This window comes from Balaenoptera borealis, assembly GCF_965194805.1.
Source record: "Balaenoptera borealis genome assembly, chromosome: 16".
Lineage (NCBI taxonomy): Eukaryota > Metazoa > Chordata > Mammalia > Artiodactyla > Balaenopteridae > Balaenoptera > Balaenoptera borealis.
In genome coordinates this window covers 47,137,947-47,156,618 of record NC_138872.1, presented here as the reverse complement: position 1 = coordinate 47,156,618, position 18,672 = coordinate 47,137,947, and the positions used below count along the sequence as shown (strand labels likewise).

Below are 18,672 nucleotides of genomic sequence, written 5' to 3'. Positions count from 1 at the left end.
CACTTGAAACTCGAGGGGAGGGAACTGCTGGAGCGCGGTCCCTCCCCGCGCCCGGCGGACGGCGCAGCCTCGCGGATTCGCCCTCGTCCGCCCTCTTTCATGCGCTCTCCTTTTGTGTGGAATTATTTAAACGGGAGATCCATGGCAGCTTTATGCTAATGTGCCGAACAAAGGCGACGGCCCGCCGGCGGGGGCCCGGAAGGTGCCTGGAGGCCGGAGCGGGACGGCGGGGAGGCAGCGGGCTGCGCGTGGCTCTCGCGTGCCCCGGGGCCAGACACGGCCGCCCCTCATTCCTGCAAACACAAAGCCTCTCCGGCTCGGGCCGGCGCGCGCGGCGCACGGGGAGCTGGGCCCCTCCGGCACCTGACGGCGGGCTCTGCGCCTGGAACGCGCGGTCCAGGCCCGGCCGTGGCTCGCGGGCCGGGAGGGCCTCTGCGAATCCGGCAGAGGCGTCCGCAGCCGGCCCGGGACGGCGCTGGGGGCGCTGACCACTCCCTCTCGCGCCTCCCGAGCGTCTCCAAACGCGCCGCGCGCCGCGGGGTGAGACTGCGGACCCTCCCGTCCTCTCCTCTTAGGAGCTTAGGGGCTGCCGAGTCCCGGCGACATCCCACAGGGCAATTCCTGGGCCGAAATTCCTCGCTCTAGCGCTTATCTCCAAGCTTTGCGCTTCCAGCAACTCCCTGACGCTAAACTCGGGAGCCGGGGGTCACAGTGAGCCCCACTGCGTTCCCCGACGGCAACCGAGGACTCCAGGACAGGAGAGCTTAGAGCGGCCGCGGCCTCCAGCTCTGCAGCGGTCAGAGGAAGAACCCACCGCGGGGTCCGCAAGGACGAGAGGCGAAGAGGCCTCTGGATTTTTCCCAAGCGCCGGCCAGGACCCCACAGGAAGGGGAGGAGTCGCTTGGGGCCTGGGAAGGACACTTCGGGACCCTGCCTGGGATCCCTTTGCTCGCCTCCTCCCGTGAAACTCCCCAGGAGGGGGCAAGTCAGCGCTCAGTGTTTTCCCCAGCCCAACTCCACGCGGCCCCTATCCGGAATCGCAGTGCGCAAAGGCCCGCCACCGCGGCGCCGCGTGGTAGCGCTTCGCTCTCTTCCAAGAGGAAGGCAAATATCTGGACTCACTGTCCAAATGCCCGCGGGCGGGCAGGTTCTGAGAAATAAAATCACGCAGAAGACGCAAACCCACGGCCGGGTGCAAGGGTGCACGTCCTTGGAGGTTGCCGGTGTGTGCGTGAGCGCAGCCTAATTCTTCCTCAGCCCTGGGTTATGAAATTAGTTTCTAATACTCGGACCTTTCAAGTTTCCATTTGTTTTGACGGTACCTGTCTGAAAGCAGATTTCATTTTCGCTGGCAAAACTAGAAACCACAAAGAAAAAGAAATGGATCCATTGAATCTCAGTATTTCAGTAGTGTTCAATAGATTCTCTTGGCTTAATTCAGAGCCCTGTTTGAATTCGCTGCATTCAGGCAGGGGTTTTGTTTTGTTCTGCTTTGTTTTTTGCCTCCCACCCCCGCCCTCTTTACAATTATGGGTGTTGTTATTTTTAAAGGATTCACAAGGTGACTAACTCTCCCTGTTATCTGTTGAATGAAAGGAGTGTTACACATGTAAGACCAAATACCCCGCCGTCAGTTGGGGATGGCGGGCTGAGCCCCCGCCCTATTATTCCACAATCCAGATGGGATTCGTGATTAGAAAATAAAATTGGCCAAAGCTGTCCCGGAATCCCTTTCCCACTTCTAATTTCATCAGCAGTATCAATCAGCGCTCAAAAGAGCAAGGAAATAACATCAGTTACTTTTAGACTGAAAGATATATATAAATTTTAGATAAACTCATTTTAGAATTTCTAACTTTTTTCAGGACTAGCATTCATCGTAGTTAGCATTTTTAAAACGAGGATGAGAGTTTTCAAAATATATTCCATTATGTGTATTCTTCTCTTTTCAGTCTGTGAGTTTAAAAAGAAATTACAAACATAAAATCACCAAATATTTTCCCCTTGATTAGTCAACTTGATTAACCCCTTGATTAACTAATTCTAACAACTGTCCCCATTACAACTTATTACTCATGTGGACTCTTTTTTTTTTTTTTTTAATCTTTCATTTCCACACCAGGGTATTTTCACAGGGAAAATCCAAAACAATGAAATACCTTCAGTGGAATCAAACGTAAGCAAAACTCAGCAAAGTCTATCTGAGAGCACAGAGCTTTTCAGAAAAGTGTCCGTTTCCTTATCTTTCAATAAAGTGACATTTTCTTCACAACATTTGACATTTTCTGTGGTTTTGCAATTTGTTCCCTAGTGATGGGCGATCAGGGCCACTACGCACCCTTGGGGTTCTGCCCCCGTCCCCCGGAGATTCTGCCTTTTGTGTTTCCTTGGGGCAGGGCTGGGAAGAGGTTGGAGGCAAAGGGCCCGGTCTGGGGTCCAATCGGGGTGGCGGGGCTGGGGGGGTGGATTTTCACTGTTGTTTTTTCCTGGTGGCACCGGGGGGGGGGGCAGGGGGAGGCGGCCTGTCCTCTCCGAGGCCGCAGCCTGCCTCAGAGGACAGATTGCCCCCCTCTCCCCCCGGCCGGCAGCACGCGCCTCTTTTGAGTCCAGATTGGCCGCGACCGGCGCTCAATAGCGGGAGGTTAATTTCCTTCACAAAGGTGAAGGGGGCACGGCTCCGGGGGGCCCCGCGCCCAGACAGGCGGCCCCTTTATTCCGCAGCGCCTTGATTGGAGCCCTTGATTTAGCATCTGATGTCAACCGACAGACAAAATGCCCGCTCGGAATGAAAATGCATGAGGCCGCGCAAGGAGAGCGGAAACCAACTTCACTGGGGCGCACGCGGCTGGCCGCGCGTTTCGGGCTTTGGCCAAGTCCACCCGAATCAACCTGGCCCTGGGCGACGCGGAGGCTCCGAGCAGCCTGGACCAGGCCCCTCCAACGATGCCAATCCCGGAGCCTCCGGGAACTTAAAAAAAAAAAAAAGTTGTTCAGAAATTCAAGGTTTTTGGAACACAGCCCAGCCTGCCCCCTCCCCCATCCAGCGCTGCGTCTGCTGGCGATTGAAGAAGTGAGGTGCCAACTGTTTCTCAAACTCGAGAGAAACCTTCCCGAGGCCCGAGAGTGCGCGGCGGCTGCGGACACAAACATCGCCCTCAGCTGCAGCCAGAAGGCCAGACCCTCCACCCAAACTTGGAACTCCAGGGTCCCATTTTCGCTTAGAGCCTGGGTCCCCCGGCCCATCAGTCCAAGGCCCGGGCTTTACAGCTATTTTCGATTCCGGATTATTTCCCAAACACCAGGAGGAGTTCCTGCGCCTCCCCCAACCCCTCTCCCGCCCCGGCCGCCTAGCTCAGATCTCCCCCGCGCCTGCTGCTGCCCACCGCCGCCCCTACCCAATCAGCGAGCACGACTTCCCCCTCCGCTTCGGCTCGCGGATTGAACCCTCCTGACATATTTGGGGCCATTCTTCTCCTTTGTTGCTATTTTGCTCGCGACCCGCGGGTAATCCCAGCACGGGAGGGGGGCGAGCATTGTCGTGCTGATGGACGGGCCCATTTGGCGGCTCCGCGCCCCCGGGAGGAGAGACACAAAGCCCAGGCACGTGCGCCTCCCCATAGAGGAGCAGCAGACCGTGAAGGGAGGCGGGGCCGGGCGTGTGCCTGGGCCGGGCGGGGCGGTGGCGCCGGGCGGGGCGGCGGCGAGGCGCGCGCGGGGGCCCCGCGCCCTCAGGTACATCTGCCGCACCTACCGGGCGACCCCCGAGTCCCGGCCCCCTCTTGGCCGCCGCGTCGCCCTCCCAACCCGACCGGGCGGAGGAGCTGCGGGCGCGCTGATTGGCTCCGGGGGAAGCGGGAGGCGAGAACAATGGCCCCCTCCCCCAGTTAAAAGGGAGCGGCTCCCGGGCCCGGGGACAGGGACGCGCGTGCAGGGCGCAGAGCCGGGCGGAGCCGCCGCCGGCGCCACGCGAGTCCCGCCGCCGTCGCCGCCGCGCCCGGGCCATGGGTCGGGGGCACTGAGGGCCGCCAGGGCCGAGCGCGAAGGTGGGACCGAGCCAGCGCCTCGCCCTCGCGCCGCGCCAACATGCCCCGCGGCTTCCTGGTGAAGCGCAGCAAGAAGTCCACGCCCGTGTCCTACCGGGTCCGCGGTGGCGAGGACGGCGACCGCGCGCTGCTGCTCTCGCCGGGCTGCGGGGGAGCCCGCGCCTCGCCCCCGGCGCCGAGCCCCGGGCCGGGCCCTCTGCCGCCGCCGCCGCCGCCCGCCGAGCGCGCCCATGCGGCGCTCGCCGCCGCGCTCGCCTGCGCGCCGGGCCCGCCGCCACCCCCGCCAGGGCCGCGGGCCGCGCACTTCGGCAACCCCGAGGCCGCGCACCCCGCGCCGCTCTACAGCCCCACGCGGCCCGTGAGCCGCGAGCACGAGAAGCACAAGTACTTCGAGCGCAGCTTCAACCTCGGCTCGCCCGTCTCGGCCGAGTCCTTCCCCACGCCCGCCGCGCTGCTCGTTGGAGGAGGCGGCGGCGGCGGGGCCAATGGCGCGGGCGGCGGCGGCACCTGCGGCGGCGACCCGCTGCTCTTCGCGCCCGCCGAGCTCAAGATGGGCACGGCGTTCTCCGCGGGCGCCGAGGCGGCCCGCGGCCCGGGGCCCGGCCCCCCGCTACCCCCCGCCGCCTCCCTGCGGCCCCCAGGCAAGCGACCCGCGCCCCCCGCCGCCGCCGCCGCCGCCGCCGCCGAGCCGCCCGCCAAGGTAGCCAAGGCCCCAGGCGCCAAGAAGCCCAAAGCCATCCGCAAGCTGCACTTCGAGGACGAGGTGACCACGTCGCCCGTGCTGGGGCTCAAGATCAAGGAAGGCCCGGTGGAGGCGCCGCGGGGCCGCGCGGGGAGCGCGGCGCGGCCGCTGGGCGAGTTCATCTGCCAGCTCTGCAAGGAGGAGTACGCCGACCCGTTTGCGCTGGCGCAGCACAAGTGCTCGCGCATCGTGCGCGTGGAGTACCGCTGCCCCGAGTGCGCCAAGGTCTTCAGCTGCCCGGCCAACCTGGCCTCGCACCGCCGCTGGCACAAACCGCGGCCTGCGCCCGCCGCCGCCCGCGCGTCCGAGCCCGAAACCGCTGCCAGGGCTGAGGCGCGGGAGGCGACGGGCGGCGGCAGCGACCGCGACACGCCGAGCCCCGGCGGCGTGTCCGAGTCGGGCTCGGAGGACGGGCTCTACGAGTGCCACCACTGCGCCAAGAAGTTCCGCCGCCAGGCCTATCTGCGCAAGCACCTGCTGGCGCACCACCAGGCGCTGCAAGCCAAGGGCGCGCCGCCGGCGCCCCCCGCCGAGGACCTACTGGCCTTGTACCCCGGGCCCGACGAGAAGGCGCCCCAGGAGGCGGCCGGCGACGGCGAGGCGGCCGGCGTGCTGGGCCTGAGTGCGTCCGCCGAGTGCCACCTGTGCCCAGTGTGCGGGGAGACATTCCCCAGCAAGGGCGCCCAGGAGCGCCACCTGCGCCTGCTGCACGCCGCCCAGGTGTTCCCCTGCAAGTACTGCCCGGCCACCTTCTACAGCTCGCCCGGCCTCACGCGGCACATCAACAAGTGCCACCCATCCGAGAACAGACAAGTGATCCTCCTGCAGGTGCCCGTGCGTCCGGCCTGCTAGAGCGCGCCCTCCACCCCGGCCCCCCGAACCGTGCCTTCGCTTGGAGACCCACGAAGAGAGCGCGCCCCGACCCCGCGTCCGCGCCAGGGGCACCCACCCCCGGTGAAAGTGTCGTCTCCGCTTCTCTCGGTGTAGCGTGACGGTAACCCCGATCCTCTCGTTGTGACTCCTTTTGGACCCCTCGCCCCCTTTGCGTTGTGTCCCTTTCCCCCCCCCATGGCGCAACAGGAGCCAGTCTCTTTCTGTACAAGGGAGAAAAGCTGTACGCGTTTGTCTCGTGGTTGGAAGCCTCCCCTTGGAGGGGAGATGTTTTTCTTGCTAGTATTCTCTGTGTTCATGGTCTAGAAACGCGGTTTGCTCTCGCCTACCAATCTCTGCTCTCTATGTATGTAGCGTACGGGTTGTTTTGGGTGAATCTTGAGGAATAAATGCCTTTATATTTCACAGGCTGTAAATTGAACTTCCCACACGATTAGCTTTATTATGGCTTGTGAACTGCTGGAGTCTGGCTTTACCTTTTTGTATGTGAACAAATCAAATTGCTTAAAAAAGAGTTTTCTTTAGTCTAGCCACAAATGCCTTGAACTGTTGTCTGTTTGGGATTGTTTTGGGGGGGGAGGGAAGGGAATTTTCAGAAGATGCTGTAGAAACTGCCTCAATATTTCACGTAAGACTTTTCGGTTTGATCATCTTTGTTGAGGTAGGACTATATGAGTTCCCTCTAAATGTATATGTTGATTTATGAGTAATTGTTATTTATTCTTTATTTATTTATATTAATTATGAAGATTATGATATTATTTGATTGCAGATTTTTTTTGGTGCGCTTCCCGCCCCCCCCCCGCCACTCTTGACATTTCACTGTGCATTTTAGAAGAGAGCCTTTTTCTAAAGGGATCTGTTAAAAGTTTTAACTTTTATACCTATCTGAGCGAATTACAGACAACCTACCATTTTATTCTGCTTGGAGCGCCCCCAGGGCCCTCGTACAAACGACAGCTCTTACTTTTAAATGCAATCTCTTTTCTACATACATTATTTTCTTAATTGTTAGCTATTTATAGAAAGCTTCAATAGAACTGTTTCAACTGTATAACTATTTACTATTCAAATAAAATATTTTCAAAGTCAAAGTAAGGTGGACTTATTTCTGCATCATGTGGTTTCCACAAGGATTTAAAATAGAGCTTCCAATGATTTCTTAAATGTGTGTCTATTGTTTATTAAGAAAACCCACCACCATCACTAGGATCGTGGATTTTTAGAGCTGAGCCTGAGCTGCCAGATTCTGCCCTTCTGGCACTTCAAGGGTATAGGCTCAAAACAGCTAAACTGGAGCCAAAGGCTTGTTAGGGGTCCTTAGGAATGTACTGGAAGGTGGGGGTTAGAAGGGAAGCTGTGCAGATCTTTTTCAGAGAAATCTAGATAAATGTCCACACAAACCTATCCTTTTAATCAAGGGGATATAAGAACACCACTTTAATTTAGCAGATCCTTCATTTCCTGACAGTTTGGGCTCAGTGTAACCGTAATTCCTCAAGTAAAATGGGTAATTTCTGATCCTTAAGTAACAACTAGGAGAAAGTAGAAACAATTTTATGGTCGGATTTTCAAAATAAGGGAAGCAGACCAATTCTCATTTGGATGCAACAGAAGTTAAGCAACTGGGTTTGGGGTAAGGGCTCAGAAATAATTTTCCAATCAGGTAGCAGTCCATTTTTGGGGAAAAAACTGGAACACCATCTGTTTGGGGTATTAAATTTAATAACGGTAATTACAGTGTCTTCCGTTATGTGTCACAAAGCTCTTTGAAGAACAATCCTGACACTCACCAGTTAATATTTTGAGTTGTTTTCCTCTGCCTTTGAAACACTTGATCACGGAGCCGAGCTAAACATCACAATTGTGCACACCCTTCCCTTCCTGGTGTGTGTTTGCTGCTTTTCTCCTGTGGCACACTAAATCTTAAGATTTGCCCAGCAAAGGGATTTTAGAAATCTGTACAGTAGGAGCTGCATTTCCAAAAGGTGTAGCTGGCGTGATGGTGGGAAGGGCAGTACGTGAGAAACTAGGAAGGAAAATGTGACGAAAGAGATTATTTTCCGATTTTGAGCCTAAAGTTTTATGTGGGAAAGGGTTTACTAAAAGGCTCAGCTGTCAGGATGGTGGAGTATTCCTCCCTTTGTGAGGGTCTTGAAATAGACTCAATAACAATAAAGGAGCAGCCAGCACAGGTAAGTTGCCTCCAGGACAAACTGCCCCTCCTCTTATTACTCTTATTATTTACCAGTTTGAAAAATACAAGAAGACAGAAGCTTGGTGCAGCACAACATGAAAGCATAGGGACAAAGCTGTGTTTATAACATCCTGAAAAGTTGGAATGAAACAAAGAAGAATTCAGATTTGTGGCCTGATGATTGCTCCCTCTAAGCAACAATAATGTGAGACTTTTAAAAGGTTCTCTCTGAATTACACCTCACAATAAAAGATCCTGCATCCTGAGGGTCAACGGTATGCTCTATGCCAATAAAAAGTATCCTTAAAAACCTGGTGGTTGGCCTGCAGGGATGTCGTCTTGGCATCTATGTTTGGCTTACTTTTTCTTGTCCATAATCATAAATCATAAACCCTAATGTCCATCTTCATGATGGTCAATAACATTTGGTTGTTTGCAAATGTGCTCTTTCATCCCCTGTGGAAATTTATTTCGATTGACCAAATATACCTTTTCTCAAAAAGAAACCAAAATTTCATTTATGTGAGATACTAAGTGAAATCATATAGTGAAGGGAGCACATTGAAGGTGACTAAAAAGTATAGAAGAAATAGAAAACCTTGGTCAATTTGTTTCAAAGTAATGCAATGTGAGTCAGCAGAATATTCCACAGGAAAGAAATCAGATTCTCTCTCTCTTTTTTTCTCCCTCCCTGGATAATAAGTTCCCAAGAGCTCCTATTATAAAATATCAAGTGGAAATGCACCCACCTTCTTCACAAGTGTGCAAAGGATGCGGAGGACATTCCCCTGCGTCTGAGGCTGCTCCAAACTTGGATGCCCACGGGGTGGAAACCGGCCACGCGGGGACGTTTTGCACTGAGTTCAGCCTGGGCAAGGGGGGCGGGGTCCGAGGCCTACCCTGGGGGGCGCTGTTCCTTCCGTGTAGCACCATCACTACAGGTGATCCCTGGGCCCTTTGGCTTCATTCTGGGAGCCCAGGTCACACGGTGGAGGCAGCCGCGCCAGGGTGACTTGTGAGCACGTGGAGCGAGGCCCAACCTGAACAGCTGCGCATGGTGACAGCGTTGTGGTGCAGAGTAGAACAAGGCTGGAGGCTGGCTGCAATCTGGCCCCTTGGTGGCACAAGTGGGTATACTGGGGTGCCCTGCAGAGACCTGGGTGCACAAGGTTGGGCCGGGCAATGCCAGTCACCGGGCTCCTCTTGCCTAGCGTGTCTGCGCCCAGAGGCTGCCGGTGAGGGGCCCGGTCCTCACGTGCCACCATTGCTCTGCAGGAGGCTCCCTGGGGCAGCCGTCTCCTTCCACCAGCCACCCCTCCATCCCCTTGGACTTCATTCCACAGCCATCCACAACGTCTCCAAGTCTAAGGAAGCAGAAGAATCTCTTAACAGTCCTATATGACTTCATAGGAATTCTTCACTCACCAAATATCTTGAGGAAGGGAAAGGTCTAGAAGCAGCTTGGGCAACTCCAGGGCTTCCTGCAGGCCTGTCTCCTCATCTCTAAACCAGAGGGAATGGGCTTCTGGGAGACACGGTGAGACACTGGAGAGGACTTCCTAGGCTGTGAGAGGAAAGGCAGTCGGGATCCCGAAGGGAGCAGGTAGGAGAAAAGCTCCATCCGGGGAAAGTGTCCTATGGTATTTAGGATTAGTTATAAACCCACTGGCCTGTGGCAGGCAGGCTTTGAGCAGAACTTGCTATCTTTTTGCAGAAGGGACGTTTTGGTCTTGTGGAGAAGTTTTCTGCCAAATAGACCCGAGTGTATGGGGTCAGATTATCATCCACACATACTGTGTGTGTGCCACCCATGTAGCCTGTTACAGGGCCAGGTTAAGTTACAGTCTTTTGGTGGCTAGGCTAGAGAAAGCTGTGTGTTTGGCAGTTAAAAGCCCATGCTGTGGGATTTAGAGAAGATCAAGCAAGAAACTGACTTGTAGAGAGAGACCCACGAGGTAGCAAAACACGCCAGAGTGAGAGAACCAACTGAACAGCACCAAGCAAGGATGTTGGTTCCATTGGACTGCCGAGGTGGGACCAAGCCATGGAGTACAATATGGCGGTCCAGAGACACTTAGAATTCTAATCCTAAATCCTGGAAACATCCAAATCATGTTTTGGCAATATAACCTGAAAGTAAGAACCTGAGAATCCCATTGGGTGGAGAAAGAAGCAGCCAAATCATCTTCAAGTTATACATATCTTATATGGTGAAGCTTCGTGTGTCTTTATGACCAACCTGCAGCATCAAACAACCCGTACTCATGGGGCAAGGCTGGGATATGCAACACTCCTGCATTGTAATATGGCGACTGGCTCTATCAGGCCCGTCAGCATCACAGAGAGCAGTTCGGATGTGAAGCCTGGTCACAGCACTCACAAGAATGTCCCCACCAAGTGGCCCTAGGAGAAAGAAGTAGTCCCAGACACCCAGATGAGAAGGCCACCCTCTGAAGGGCTGCTCCTCGTCCTGGCACTTTCTCCCACCCCCCCAGCCCCTCAGTCGACCACGGCTCCCTGGCGAGGCCAGGGACCTTGAGTCCACAGGAAGAAGAGGCCAGAGAAGAGAGCACCCACCTGCCCAAGGATTTCCAGGAAGAGGGAAATCTTTTTTCACCAGGAGAACTAGGGAACTCCTGAGGTTGCTAAGGAAACCTAAATAATTTCCAGTGGATTCATCAGCATCTCCTTGCCTTGTGCAAACAACCAGCTACAGGATTTGGTGTCATCAAGGCAATTTCCCACTCAAGGATTTTCCAAAGACAAATGTGTCCTGTTTCTCTGGACAGTTAGGAGGAACTGCAGGGGTAATTACCACAAGCCAGACTGGGTCTCGAAAGTGACAGAGCCTGATGGGAGGTATGACGGACCTTCCTGGTGAAGGGGAACTGATTTCTCAGGGTTGCGTGAGAGAAACACCTTGGCTCCCACGTTGACCACTCCCCACTGGTTTTGGGGCATCATGAAGGCCTGATATGCTTCTTAGAATCACTGAACATTTTTGAGCATCTGATGTGAAGTCAGTTACCATATTTTCACTGACCCAAATACACATCCCTTCATCTCTTAAACCCCAGCTGTCATCATTTGTCTGCGACACACTTTTTATTATTGTGGGCTTGTTCTATCGCATCTGGAAAGTGGAATGTTGAGGACAGGCATGCTTCCTCTGGCAGCATATATGGTAAGCAGATGGCTTGTGGGGTAAACTTGTTCATATTTGTCTTGTTTGAAGATTTCTAGACTGTATGGTCTTCCTGGTGGCGTTTCCACCCAAAGCATCAATATCCATGTTTTTTATTTAGCTCATCGCACAAGCTCACACTCCTGAGATAAACTGGTCTTAGAATATCCTCCATACTGACATGATACCTGTACAGTGTTTACCACCAGTCAGAGCACATTCAAGGGCATGATTATTGAGATCCAGTGCTTCACACGTCATACTCACGCTGTGCATTTCCACCAACGTCTATAAGAAGCTTGTCCACACCATTTGCATTCATGGTTCACCTGTAGTGCCTCCCCTTCATCAGAACCCAGGTGTTCACTGTTCCCTCCACTTGGCTTAAACCAGTAGACTGATCATCGCCCCAGGGGAAACAGTAACGGCAGAAACTTCCCCCTGAATCCACCCCTCTCCTCCTTCACTCATCAAAGAAGGCCCTTGTATTTGAAGACAACATCTGCTCCATCTGTTGTTCAGGATAGGAGCCCCGATGCAATGCCCCTTCTCAAACACCACAGCCAGGTGATGGTCACACCTGACGGTGACGGGATGGACCGAGTGAGCCAGGATGTTATTGTCTGTGGGATCTGATAGGAGACAGAGGAGGCGTCAGGGCACGGAAGGCTTCACAGGACGCTCTTTCTACAGGAGAAAGAAAATTAGGCTAGAATTTCCTCTGAACACAAAGGACAGAAAAGCCTGGGGAACTTGGGCTGAAACACACGTGTACAATATTGTTGTTGAAAAGCTCGTAACACCAATGGATGGCCATTCTTTTCTACTGCGATCTGTCCTACTGTATTATGTAAGATGAGTCTTTACCATTTTAGAATACAGCTACAAAGGGGTTATTATTAGGTGATAGGCAGAAACCGACAGGAATAAGGTACATGAAAATGATGTAATTGAGAACTGTCAGGCATAAAAGGAGATGGACGAATTGCCATCTCTGGGTGTCTAAATCTGAACAGAATCATCTTAGAGCCCATCAAATATTTTACACCACAAAGGAACATACTCTTTTCTCATTCATCTCTTAAAAGAAGACCTTTATTGATCCTTTGAACACTATTATTATCCTTGATATCTTCTTGAAGGTTTTCACCTGAAAATTTTAAATCATTTTAGTGAAACACTTATTACATAATTAAGATTTCAGATTTGCATACCCAAAACTTTTTGCTCTGTTAACCATAGAGAAAATCATGAACTTTCCCCTTTGTATTTTCAAAATGTGATAATCGATATTAAAGAGAACCCAAAATATAATTAACCACATATTATACCATCTGGCCTTCTTTGTTGCAGCAACTGTGATTTTATCTTCTAAGCTTATACTGAGAATCCAGAATTATTGCCACCATTGCAGTATTTCACCATCTCTATCATTGTAAGAGAAAAGGCTAAACCAGAGGCTGGCAAACTAAGGCCCATGGCCAAATCTAGCCCTGAGCCTGATTTTGTAAATAAAGTTTTATTGGAGCATAGCCACGTGCATTTACTTACTTACTGTCTATGGCTACTTTCATACCGAAGTGGCAGAATTTAGTCGTGAACGTAGAAATTATATGGCTCACAAAACCTAAAATATTTATTATTGGGCCCTTTATAGAAAAAGTTTACCAAGCCTCAGGGCTAGACAATAAAATCGTGTGGTTTTATAGATCATGCAGATTTAAAGAAAATATTGTATAGATCGCCCACATTCCTACCCTTGATGCGATGGAAACTTGGTCCTTAGGAAAACCTGTGCTTTTCTCAGTTGTGTGTTGAGTGCCACAAACTCCAGGACTCAGCACACATACTCCTGAAAATTGCAAAACTGAGTCCTATGGATTTTCACAGGTGTTACCGTCTCAGGCACCACTTTAAAGGCCCTGATCATTTAAATGAGAATGTTAGCTAGGTAGGAAGCTGCCTCCAAATGGTGTTATTCATACTGTTTGTCATGTCAACTGCAGGGGCTCTCAGGCAATAGGAACAACTTCCAACCTGTTAGGCCATTCACAGAAATCTAAATGGAAGAAGCAGCTCGTCTCCTGGTTTGAACGTTGTTTTCTTCACTGCAACAGTGGCTGCATTTACCAAGTGAAATCGCAACTGTTCAGTTGAATCGTAAGAGATTGCCATTTTTATAGGTAAAATGAAAAGTTTAATATCAACAAGTTTGCATGGTTCTACCTAACCTTTCAAGGACTTTTGGTAACTATTAGCTTAACAATTGAATTAAAGAGAAGACAACTTTAATTCAGCATTGATCAGTTTTAAAATAATATGAATTCAAAAGCAACAAGCACCTTTCTGACATCTCCTGACCTCATTCAACTGTGCAAATATTTGAGCATTGGGGGCATGTAGATCAATGTCCAGCAGGGAGAAGTCAGCTCTGACTTGAAGTTTCCAACCTAGAATGTAAGTTGGTGCAGCCACTGTGGAAACAGTATGGAGGTTCCTCAGAAAACTAAAAACAGAATTAACATAAGATCCAGCAATCCCACTCCTGGGCATATATCTGGACAAAACTATAATTCAAAAAGATACATGCACTCCATATGTTCATAGCAGCACTATTCACAATAGCCAAGACATGAAAACAACCTAAATGTCCATCAACAGATGAATGGGAAAAAAGATGTACAGTAATGCAATATTACTCAGCCATAAAAAAGAACAAAATAACACCATTTGCAGCAACATGGATGGACCTGGAGATTATCATACTAAGCGAATTAAGTCAGAAAGAGAAAGACAAATACTGTACAATATCACTTATATGTGGAATCTAAAATCTGACCCAAATGAACCTATCTACAAAACAGAAACAGACTCACAGACGTAGAAAACAGATTTGTGTTTGCCGAAGGGTGGGGGCAGGCAGGGATGGAGTGTGAGTTTGGGATGAGCAGATGCAAAACTAGTACATATAAGATGGATAAACAACAAGGTCCTACTGTACAGCACAGGGAACTGTATTCAATATCCTATGATAAACCATAATGGAAAAGAATATTTTTAAAAAGTATGCATATATATGTATAACTGAATCACTTTGCTGTACAGCAGTAATTAACACAATATTGTAAATCAACTATACTTCAATTTAAAAAAAATTAAAAAAAGAAGTTCCCCATCTCTTCTTGAAATTTTTTCTAGGGCAGGTTTCTGACCCAGTCTCACAAGTGAGTCAATTATGGCAACAACAATGGAGAACTTGTAGTTTCCTAGCATGTATTTTTCAGAGCCTTGTTACTCAAAGTGTGGGCCACCAACCTGTAGCATCTGTATCCCTGGGGGCTGGTTAGAAATGCAGAATTGCAGACTGCACTGCAGACCTACCAGATGAGAAGAATCTGCAGTTTCACAAGATCCCCGGGGGCCTGTGTGCCTGCTGGTGTTTAATGTGCGCTGGTGGAGTTTGGGGGTCTCCATCACACACAGAGTGTTCCCAGCTGTTGCCGCCAACAGGAAGTTTGGCCTGAGAAGAGTTGACGGCTTGAAGTCTTAACCAGAGGCCACTAACCCTGACTAATGATGGATTGATTTGTAACAATACTATCAGTGAAAAGTCATTGAGCCCTTATCACTGACATGAATTACTCGCTGATTTCTCACAATTACTCTGTGAGGCTGTATTGATGGGGAAACGGAAGGCCCTAAGAGGTGACATGACCAGGAAGTGGGGAAATTTAGTTGAGAGCAAGGACACTGGTTCATAGAGATAAACTCTGGGGGGTAGGGAGGCAGGGGCAGATGTGCTCGTGTGGGAGAATTCAACTGGAGAGTAAAATGCAAGAGTCTTGACTCCATCTCCTTGTCAAGGGGCTACCTAGGCATGGAGCGTGATGTGACAGCATAAGGACATATGTGGTTCTAATCCCACATCGTGGAAACAACTGATTTGTGTTTTGGCAATTTGACTCCAAAATAATAGCCTGAAAATTCCACCCGGTGAGAGGGAGAGAGAGGAGCTGAGTAGGTCATCCTTTCAAGTCACCTCCTATCTTTTCCATTGGAGAAATTGCTGATTTCTATAACACCCAACCTGCAAACTCAAATAACTGACACTCCTGAGACACAGGTTAAGGTAGTCCTCCACGACGGTAACTGAGGCTATCACGCTGGCATGATCGCAGTACCAAATTCGCAGATTCTGGACCATTTTCACTTTGCTTTAACGTGCTCCAGGTGCAAACCGTAAGACGGTGAAACGCACGAGTCCCTTGTGAAGGATGGAGTTTGAAGCAGCACCGCAGCGAAGACATCACCCAGCGCCAGCACGCCCCAGCCGCCTCCACTCCGGCTCTAAAAGCACTTGGTTGTGGAAACCACTTACTAGTTGACACCTGCAGGCAAGTTAACAGGCCAGCCCAGAACCATGGCAACCGGCAAGAGCGGGAGAAGGAAAAAGCCCTGAGCCCAGGGCGCCAGGCGTCCCTGCTCAGCCTCAAGCAAGGGCGACGCCTGAGACTCACAGTTGAGTCACCGTGAAGCAGCGGATTCTGATCCCACTAGCAGGACCCTGCCTTGATCCTTGTTTCTCGGAGGTGGCCGTGGGGAAGGCCCAGCGCCCTGGTGTGAGTTGCAGTGGGACTTGTCTGGCAGGGTGATTTGGATGTTGTTCCTGGCTCTTTTAGCCCCGAAGTCTGATCATGCGGCCCCCCCGGCACAGTCTGTGAAGTAGTCAAGAGCCCTGAGTAAATTATTTCCTTCAGCTGGCCAGGGTGCATCTGGCCATCTGCATCCAAGTACCGCCCACGCTGCTGTGGAGATTGCGTTATTCAGGTCAAGTGCTGGTGAGAACTTGCTCATGATCATTGTTATTTGAAGTTCTTTGATCTCCATCAGCTCCATCCGCTGGATGGGAGAGAATACTGATTTAAAATTGTATAGAATGTTAATGCCCGCTGATGTAGGTTTTAAAAATATTTCCGCCAACTCTTTGATGCACCTTCCACTGACAGGTGGCGTCTGGGTCCCTCCCTTGAAGCTGAGCAGACCTTTGTGACTGCTTCCTTGAATCAAATGCAGTGGGAGTGACTCTGTGTGACTCTGAGACCAGGATAGGAAAGGGCAGCAGCTTCTCCCTGGGGAGCCCTTGGTGCTCACAGACTCCAAGCTCTGGGGAAGCCCAAGCTGCACACAGAGGCCACACGTAGGTGCTGGGCTGACGGCCCGAGATGAGATCCCAGTCAACAGCCAGGATGGACCCCAGACACACAGGGAGGAGGTGAGCCCCTGACTCTGGCCCCTCCATCGCCTGGGAACACCTGCGCAAGAGAGCCCAGGGCAGAGCAGCCCAGCTGGGCCCCATCACCCCAGAACCGTGAGAGAGTAATAAAGTGATTGTTGTTTTAAATCACTAAGTTTTAAGGTGATGTGTTGTATAGCAGCAGATAACTGGAATACACCTTTCATTTTTAGAGCATTGTCTGGTTTCCAGGTGCCTGAATGTGTTTTTTCTATTCAGTCTTCACATCAACTCTGTATGGAAAGTATTCAGACTCACTAATCTGGACATGAGGGAAATGCTTGTGAATGTTGAATGCCTTGCCCTACATCACAAGGCTCATTGTCTGAGACGTAGGAAGACCAGAACCTGGGTCTCTGGCTCCCTGGCCCAGCATTCTCCCTGTGTAGTGATGTGGTCAGGGTCTGGAGGAATGGAGTTATCATCTCACCCGTCGCGCCATTTAAAGCACCATCAGAATGTGTCCTATGTACGTGCTTTCTGTACATTAGCATCTTCCAAACAACCGCTAGGTCAATGTCCCAGTTACTACAATGGTGGAACAACAAATCACCCCAAAACTTAGTGGCCTAGAACAACAATAGTCATTTATTATATTTCATTGTTTCAGTGGGTGAGGAATTCAGAAGCAGCCCGGCTGGGTGGTTCTGGCTTGGGGTTCCTCGTGAAGTTACCATTAGATGTCGCCTGGGGCTGTAGTCAAGTGAGGGCTCGATGGACTGGAAGCTTTGCTTCCAGAATGGCCACCTTCCACGGTTGTCGGTCTCCCCAGCACTGCCCGAGTGTCCTCCCCTCACTGTGCCTTTCTCCAGAGTAAGCCATCCAAGGGGCCAAGGTGGAAGCCACAATCTTTTATGATCTGAACTTGGGAGACTCACACCATCACTTGTACTGTGTTCTCTTGGTCCCCCTGGTCCACTCTGAATCAGTGTGGGAGGGACCACACAGGGAGTGATCACTAGGGGTGATGGTCCCTGGGGCCATCTTTGAGGCCAGCCACCACGGTCAGTATTATTACCCTAATTCGCAGGTGAGGAAACAAGAGTCGGAATGCTTGGGATTCAAGGGCTCGAGGTCACGCAGGGAGCATGCAGCAGGAATTTGAAGGCAGTGCTATCTGACTCCCAGGCTCGTGTTCCTCTCCATCTACGATAAAAGGTGAATTCATGGTGTGTTTTGATGCATATATGTTAGTATTTTCAGAAACATCTTCAAAGTCAGGAAATTCCCTGGAGCGCCATCATGGATGGAAACATGGGGCGTGTTGGGGGCAGTAAGCCGAATGGAGGCCTCACTTTCTTTAGTCAATAAAGGCCTCATTTTATCGCGGCTGAAATCCCGCCTTTTACCTTGGTGCCCCCTTTAAAACAACGTTTCCTTTTCTTAAGCAGGTGGGTAACTTAATGAGTTCCCTCCTGCAAACATGGGAAGAGATTGGTCTCCGCTTCGCTTTTTTATAGACCCCCAAAGCTGACTTTAGAGAATTCTAAAATGACCAAATAGTCTATTAGGGCTAAAATTACATCTACTCTCTTTAATTTTAATTTTTTGCATACTTTACATTTTTTACTTGAAAAAATAGTGAACACTAAGAGCTAACTAAGAAAAAGTATGTTTTGCTACAAACTTAATTACATAAAAGCTCATAAAAACTGAGAAGAAAAACATAAAGATCGTAACAGATTAATAGAAGAAGTAAATGCACAATTCACAAATATGGACCTATAGTTAGCAAAGAAACGTGAGAAAATATTTAGCTCCACTAAAAATCAACAGGAAGCTAAAGATAAAATAATTTTATAAAATTTACAAAGAAATTACATCTACCTTCTGCCTCAGTAATTTCACATTTGGGAATTTAACTTACAGAAATAAAAGCAGCGGCTATATGTTAACTATAAGGTGAGATGGTGTTGATCACAGGTGCACTTGTTATAACAAACATTGGAGACCACCCACATGTCCACAGATGGTTGAGTAAAGAAAAGTGTGTCTACACTAAGGAATAATATACAACTATTTGTTCTTAATTAATTAATTATTTTTTTTTTTTGCTGCATTGGGTCTTCACTGCTGCGCGGTCTTTCTCTAGTTGTGGCGAGCGGGGGCTACTCTTTGTTGCGGTGCGCGGGCTTCTCACTGAGGTGGCTTCCCTTGCTGTGGAGCACGGGCTTTAGGCGTACCAGCGTCCGTAGTTGCGGTACATGGGCTCAGTAGTTGTGGCTCGCAGGCTCTAGAGTGCAGGCTCAGTAGTTGTGGCACACGGGCTGAGTTGCTCCGTGGCATGTGGGATGTTCCCGGACCAGGGCTTGAACCCGTGTC

General features: G+C 50.9%; 1 protein-coding gene across 1 annotated transcript; it reads left to right on the top strand.

The window, feature by feature from the left end:
- The first annotated feature begins 3,939 nt into the window (after nucleotides 1-3,939).
- On the top strand, nucleotides 3,940-10,019 carry INSM1 (INSM transcriptional repressor 1). Its single transcript, XM_082359547.1, has one exon. It carries the CDS (start codon nucleotides 4,084-4,086, stop codon nucleotides 5,635-5,637), a length of 1,554 nt encoding a protein of 517 aa, XP_082215673.1. The 5' UTR covers nucleotides 3,940-4,083; the 3' UTR covers nucleotides 5,638-10,019.
- Nucleotides 10,020-18,672: the final 8,653 nt, after the last annotated feature.

Excerpts from the sequence above, each read along its gene's own strand:
- INSM1 (XM_082359547.1), top strand. The coding sequence starts at position 4,084 with ATGCCCCGCGGCTTCCTGGTGAAGCGCAGCAAGAAGTCCACGCCCGTG.